This window comes from Pinus tabuliformis, chromosome 2_2 (genome assembly GCF_031772625.1).
Source record: "Pinus tabuliformis cultivar Carrire ecotype Pingquan chromosome 2_2, CPIR1, whole genome shotgun sequence".
Lineage (NCBI taxonomy): Eukaryota > Viridiplantae > Streptophyta > Pinopsida > Pinales > Pinaceae > Pinus > Pinus tabuliformis.
The window spans coordinates 457052686-457060179 of NC_142300.1; the positions used below are offsets into that span (position 1 = coordinate 457052686).

The following is a 7494-nucleotide window of genomic DNA, read 5'->3' on the forward strand; positions in this document are numbered from 1 at the left end:
TATCCTACGAATATCAGGATCAGCATTGTTTTGAAAGGCCTTTTCCGCCGCTCGAATTTGGTGCATCACTGTTCTTTTAGGCTTCGCGGATTGCTGCTGTCGCTTTCCAGAATTTTCCCCTTCCTCGTGCTCTGTCGTGCTCTGGTTCCTATCCCCCTTCTGCGTTTTGCTTTGGCCACTGCCCAGTGGACGACCCCTCTTGCGAAGCCCCGAACGCCTATCTTCAGAGGCATTCTGCATAGGCGAATTTGTCACCGGCTGGGGCATGCTACCTTTCGAGCTCCTCTTTTGCATTTCCTTAAATCTTTTCCCAGAGACTCCATCGTCTTCCTCTTCTACATCATCATCTATATCCCAAATTATGAATGGGGAGTCTCGTTCTATGGGACTTTTGCCCTTCCCTTGCTCACGAACTTCATCAACTGCACTCCGCTCCCCTACACCACGGCCTCTCTGTCGAGTTTCCATACCACCTGCAGTCCTGTCGCTCTTCCTTCTCTGATTATTTCCCCCCTTTGAATGCCTCTGCTGGAGAATATGGAAATGCTTCTGAACTATCCCGCAAGGGTGGTTATTTGTCGATCTCTGTTTCTCTTGACTTCGGAGATTTATAATATGGTGAACATAGAACGAGGCCCGAATTTTAATTCCCGGCTGCTTCCCATCCGGATCCGGTACCCCACTACCGTCGGCCGTTCCATCCGTAATCACGTCCACTGCAATGTACCCTGACGCCTCGTTAATCTCCCCTCTCAGCTGATGAGTATTAATTATCGCATCAAATGTGTAATCTTTGGTACTCATCCCCTCTGCCGCCATAATACCTCCTTTTAATTCCTGATTCATCATTGTGTGGATTTGCATGCCACTTAGCACCTTATTCAATCGAACCTTGGCCATGGTTCGATCGTGCCTCCGCCAATTAATAATCCCTTTCATTGATCGAAGTGTGATCCCCGATAGCACCATCATGATCTACCTTAATGAGCGCGATCAGATCTTTCCACTCTCTATTTGCCTCCGCATTCCTCCACTGGCTATCTATCCTGCTTTCCTGGCCTCTGCTGCCCCAGTTGGCAAGCCAGTCCGCAGGTTTATTGCCATTTCTTCTAACATGATTAATGATACAGTAGTCTATTCTTCTAATCATATCCGCTATCTCCTGTACGATACCTGTTGTGCGCCAGCTCTTTGTCACCTTTTCCCACCCCTTGCCATTCCTGAGTTTCTTTACCATTTCAATGGCAATTTGGGAGTCGCCCGTAATATCCAAGTTGGAGTACCCATTCCTGATAGCAATTCTTAATCCGGTATGGAGAGCCCAAAACTCGGCCTCATTGTTGGTCATCTTCCCTCCCCAGTCGGCATATATCCATCTTACTTGTCTGTTGCTGTCACGGAATATACCCCCGAACCCTGCATCCCCAGGGTTGCCCTTAGAGGCCCCATCGAAATTTAGTTTTATAAATTGTCCCCTAGGATAGGTAAACTTGTCTGGGCTTTTAATCCTCATGTCCTGCTCTCTCCTTAATTGATAATGCACCATCTCAAATTTAATGTTGAGTCTGTTCAAAATTTCTTGCTCCCCTGGATCTGCTTTCCAATCTTCGTCCTGCCATCTCTCCACCAGAATGGTTTCTCTCATCGCCTCTACCACCCGCTCCCAGATTACCTCAGGTTCCTTATTGACACTTTTGAAAATTCTAGCATTGCGTTCCTTCCATACCAGCCATATTACAAAACCTGATACAAGATTCCAGGCTCTCTGTATGACTTTGCAGTGGAAAGTTTCTTCCCTCCAACGGAAAACCATTTCAAGAAAATCTCTAACCACCACCCCGGGTTTATTAAAGGTGCGCTTGGTATTAGACCATAGTTGATTAATAAACGGGCAGTGGATCATAATATGATCTCTGTTTTCTTCGTGTTTTTTACACAGATAGCAGCTCGAAGGTCCCGAGAAACCCCGTTTCTGGATGCGGTCCCAAGTTAAGATTTTGTTTTTCGAAGCTAACCAAGCGAAAGTGGTCACTTTGGGCCACCAATTTAGATCCCAAATTTTCCTCCAATCCTGCTGGCCATCATTGTTATTGTGAGAATTTACCAAATAATAGGCTTCCTTAGCTGAGAAAAGACCTCTCATGGTATTACCCCAGCGTAGAATATCTTTTCCGTCTCTTACTCTGATTTTCCTTGAGTTCATTTCCTTTTTGAATGCCGTTTGCAGGTCAGGACTAAGATTCTGATCCCACTCTAACGGGTCCTTCCAGGATCTCCAACAGTCATCCATGCTATCAGGTTTCCAATAATCCTTGACACATATTCTGTTCCCCTCAATTCTTCCTCTGATTTGATGAAGATTCTGCATATTGTTCAGTCTTTCTCTTTGCTGCCATCTGTCGTCCCAGAAGTGAGCCTCATTCCCTCCTCTGATTTCCCAGAACGCATGCTGCTCAACAATGTTTCTATTTTGACTGGCCAATTCCCAGACAGCGGATCCGCGAGGAGTTTCTTCTTGTCTTAGAATGTCTACCTGTGAGTCTGGCATTCGATATTTTGTTCTCCATATTGATTTCCAGAGGTCATTTCCCCCTTGCAACCACCTCCACCAAAGTTTAGCTCCCAGTGTTTGATTGAGCAGTTCTGGGTCTCTTAATCCTAACCCACCTCTCTCTTTCCTCTCTGTAAGCTGATTCCAGGCCACTAAGGCCCATTTCTTCTTTTCCTCCGACCCTCTCCAAATGAAATTTCTGATAATTTCTCTAATCTTCCCATAAACTCCTCTCGGGGCCGCCATAATTGAAAGGGGATAGATGGGTATAGCCTGAAGAACCGATTTAGCTAAAACAATTCTGCCAGCAACATTCAGGACCCTAAAGGCCCAACTCGAGACTTTTTTCCTCATTCTATCTAAGATTCCCTGCCAGTTCTTTAATCTTTTTGAAGTGAAGTCCAGCATGTTACCCAGATACTTTGTAGGTAGTTCACCCATTTTGAAGCCCAGAATTCTAATAAGGTGAGTCTTCACTTGATCCACCGTGTTGAAGATAAAAACACAAGATTTATCCCGGTTAATTTCAAGTCCCGATGCCTCAGCAAACAAGTCTAGAATTTTCTTTAGATGTTTGACTTCCTTAACAGTTGGTTCTCCAAAGAGCATTATATCATCAACAAATTGTTGATGCGTTAGAGGAAGTCTGTCTCCCCATAAGCGAAGTCCTTTTAATCTGTGAGCTACTCTTTCCTGAGTAATATACCTTCCTAGACCCTCTGCTGCTAAAATAAACAAGAAAGGGGACAACGGATCACCCTGACGGATACCTCTGGATGCATTAAACGTGTTCGAAGGGTTTCCATTGACTAAGATTGAAAAGTTAGGGGAAGAAATGAGATTGTGGATCCATGTAATCCATCTCTTGTGAAAACCGAAACATTCCAGAACTCTTTCAAGGTACCTCCAGTTAAGCCTATCGTAAGCCTTGGATAAATCTAGCTTGATCATCATTCCCTTTCGTTTTTTATCTTTGAGGGAGTGAATAACTTCTTGAGAGACAACTAAGCCATCCAAAATCTGCCTCCCCTCCACAAAACCAGTTTGCTCCGCCGATATTAAACTTTCCAGAAGGGGTTTTAATCTTTTAGCAATTAGAGAGGTTATGATCTTATACACTACATTACAGAGAGCTATAGGCCTAAAGCCATTAGCATTCTCCATATTTTCTCCTTTAGGAATTAGAGTAAAGAAGGTTGAATTAAGAGCCGGCCATACCTTCTGTTGCACCCTTGACTCTTCTACCAAATCCAGTATGTCTTTTCCAAGAAAATGCCAGCCAGCCTGGTAGAAATCTACTGTAAAGCCGTCCGGGCCCGGTGCTGTGCCCTTCCTCATTGCTTTCACTGTATCTTCCAGCTCTTCCAAAGTAACCGCCCTCATTAAGGCTTTGTTCTGGTCCTCCGTAACTAGTCTAGGTATAGCAGTGCAGATCTCCTGAATAGCTCTCGCTCGATCCACTTGAGGTTCAGAAAGGATTCCTCTATGATGATCCACTAGTGTTTGCTCAATTTCCTTTTGCTCCACCAACCTTATACCATTATTCCCTTTAATGGAAAGAATTCTGTTTCCCTGTCTATGCTTAACCATTGCCTGATGAAAAAATTTTGTATTTCTTTCCCCTTCCCGAAGCCATTTAATTCTAGATTTTTGTCGCCATAGAATTTCCTCTTGCTTTCGTCTTTCTTCCATTCTTCCCAGCAGAATCCCTTCTTTGGTGATGCTTTCCTCAGTCCTGCCTTCCAAAATTATTTTCTGTTGGAGATCCTCCATTTCCTTTTCTAGTTTTTGCTTATCTTCCAAGATGTTGCCAAATTCTTCCTTGTTCCACTTCTTAATCTTCATCTTCAATTCTTTCAGTTTTAAATGAAACGTGTGCATCTTTCCTCTACCCTGCACTCTACTTTGATTCCACCATTCTTCTACCTTTTTTATGAAATCCGGATCCCGTAACCAGAAGGCTTCAAAACGAAATGGCTTCTTACCCTGGATTTTTTTAATGTCGATTTCCAATCGGATTGGCCAATGGTCCGAGCCCAGGGAGGGGATAATCTTGGCCTCGACAAAGATATCCTTGTTCAAGATGTCTTCAGATATTAAGAATCTGTCCAGTTTTGAGGCAATTTGGTTCTTGCCTCCTCTTCGATTATTCCATGTATAGACTCCATTGATAGTTTTAATATCTACTACTCTTAGGTCCTCTATCATCTCATTAAATTTATCCATGAACTGATCCAACCTTCTAACCCCTCCTTTTTTCTCTTCCAGGGATCTGATTAAATTGAAGTCTCCTCCAATGATCCAAGGTTGCACAGAAAAAAGTTGTCGGATAGTTCTTAAACTCCTGATGAAGTTTTCTTTTTCTCCAGGGTTTGTGGGTCCATAAACACCTGTAATGACCACCTGTTCCTTGGTCCCCACTATCCTGCCCAGCCCGGTCAAGATTCCATGCATGCTAGTCCAATTATCTAGAAGGATTTCATTCGGATTCCACAGTATTGCTATTCCCCCTGCAGCTCCTATAGCATCCTGTCCCATAACTTTGTAATTCAATCTACTTTTTTCAATGATTTCCTCTAACTGGTGTACCCCAATTTTAGTCTCCTGCAATATCAAAATGCTAGGTTTTTCTTTTTTGAGTTTATCTCGCAAATATCTTTGCTTTCCCTTACTATTCAAGCCCCTAATATTCCAGCTGACAACAATCATTTAAAACTTTTGGAAGGAAGGAAAAAATACCTCTGACAGAGGTATCACTTTACCAGAGTTGATCAATGTTTCGCCCACCGATTGGATGGTTTCATTTAACGTTTTCCGACCTCTTTTTCTGCTACTTTTGCCAGCATTGCCCATTTCCAGCATTTCTTTCTCCTGCTCCCCAACCTCCGTTATTTGTTTTTCCAAGTTTTCCCCTTTCCGCTCCTTGTATTTCTGGAAAGCTTCCTTGAACAACTGTTTTTGTTTTTCTGGTATAAATCTATTATCCAGATACTTCCACTCCTGGAGTAGTCTCTTCATTAACTTTTCCTCTTCGGCCTCATTTTCCATTTGGTTTTCAATTTCCATATGCGATTCCACTGTTTCTTCCGCCTCCTTTTCCTCTGTTTGTTCCTTGTTCGGTTTGTTTGGGCTTTTTGCTTTCTCTTTCTCTTCTCGGGAAATCTCCATGGGCGAGTTCTCTGGATCTTCATCATCATCCAGATTTATTTCATACCCTTCCGTGTCATCTTGCAGCCCCTGAAACTTATTTTGACTTTTTATTGTATTGGATGTTTCTTGCAATTTGGGTTTCAGGGTTTCTTTATTTTGCCTTTTCTTTCTATAGACTTGCTGGAAGCCTTCCTCTTTGTCTGCTGCCCTACCTTTATCTGTCTTCCCCCCTTCCTCCTTATTCAGCGGGCATTGCCTATATAGGTGGCCGTATTCATGACATTTCCGGCATCGAAAGGGGATGTGTTCATAATCGATCGGCTGCGTCCAGACTTCATCATGATATTCCAATTCGATATTTTCCGGGAGTGGTTCAGCCAAGTTCATGAAAACACAAATTCTGGCAAAGGCATTATACTTTCCTCTTCTGGTGGCCTCTGCAGTCTTGACAAAGCTACCTATTGAGTTTCCTATTCCTTCCAAGATTTCCGGATCCCAAAACTCATCAGGTAACCCAAACAGCCTAACCCACACCGGGGCATCCATTAGTTTTTCTTTGTCAGGGTTATACCGCTCTTCCCAGTGCTTCATAAACAGACCTGCATTGTTCAAGAAGTACGGCCCTTCCTCAAAAATTCTGTTCTTGTCTTCCAGATTCGTAAAGATAGCAGTGAAGAAACCCTGCGCTCCCAGTTTAAGATCTATATGACCCCGAGGTTTCCATCGCTGTTCTATCCATCTATTTAACTCCTTTTCTGAAGGCCAATAGCCGATAAATTTGCAGATTAATGCATGATCCTTCATATAGCTATTGTATTCCTCCAGTTTGTTGAAGGGAATGACATACCTGGGTTTTTTCTGAGCTCGAGGAAGGCATTTTCCTTTCATTCGCTTCTGCCATAAGTTGCCCATTACCGGGGCCAGGTTTTCCTTGTTTCCTTTTGGAATTCCTTCTGAACTGGTTTCTCCCATCACTATATTCTTGAAGGAGGGGTTTGCACCCCCCCCCTTGGCTCGTCCATCCCGTTCAGAACTGTCGGCTAGGTTTTAACCCTAGTTCTCTTATTAAAAACAACGAAGCTGAAAAATTCGTTTCAGCCGAAATAACCGCAGACCCCGGCTGAGGATTCCGTCCCCTGACTGAGGAACCGTCCCCTGGCTGCGGATTCCTCTGTCAATCCTGCCCGCCTGCGTAAACCCTAACCAGCAATTTATCTACTCACTCTCCGATTACTTGTCCACTTGCACAGTGAACATTTAATAAACCCTTGTTTCAGATATTTTTATATTCTTATCTTTTACTTTGTTAAACAATATTCTTTTAAATTCATATCCATATATATAATATTATTATATAATTAAATCTAAATTATAATTGTCACATTATTCCACTTTATTATATACATATTTTTTTATTCTTCCCGTGCACTCGTGCCCATATTTTAAGCTCATTCTACATATTTTTTTTCCTTTATATTTTTGACTTGTTACTTTTATTTTCGTCTGTTTATCATATATTATTCTATATTTTATTATTATTCCTTACTGTGTTTATATTATTCTTTACATTTTTTATAGTAATATCTTTTCTATTTTATTTATTTTTTCCTATTTTACTTAGTTATTTTTATTCTTCATATTTTACTATTTCTCTTTTTATGATTTTATGTATACATATTTTTTAATCTTATATATTTTACCAAAAAAAAAAAAATCTAGTTGATTTTATGAGTTAATGTTATACTACTCTTTTATGTGTTGTTATTATAATTCATTTTCTTCGTACTTCAATT

At 41.8% G+C, this 7494-nt stretch overlaps 1 protein-coding gene across 1 annotated transcript; it reads right to left on the reverse strand.

Moving 5' to 3' along the window:
- Positions 1 to 922: 922 nt before the first annotated feature.
- Positions 923 to 6673, reverse strand: LOC149193235 (uncharacterized). The gene is made up of 2 exons (XM_089407257.1): positions 5291 to 6673; positions 923 to 5155 (listed from the first exon to the last, which is right to left on the reverse strand). Exons 1-2 carry the CDS (start codon positions 6671 to 6673, stop codon positions 923 to 925), a joined length of 5616 nt encoding a protein of 1871 aa, XP_089263383.1.
- Positions 6674 to 7494: the final 821 nt, after the last annotated feature.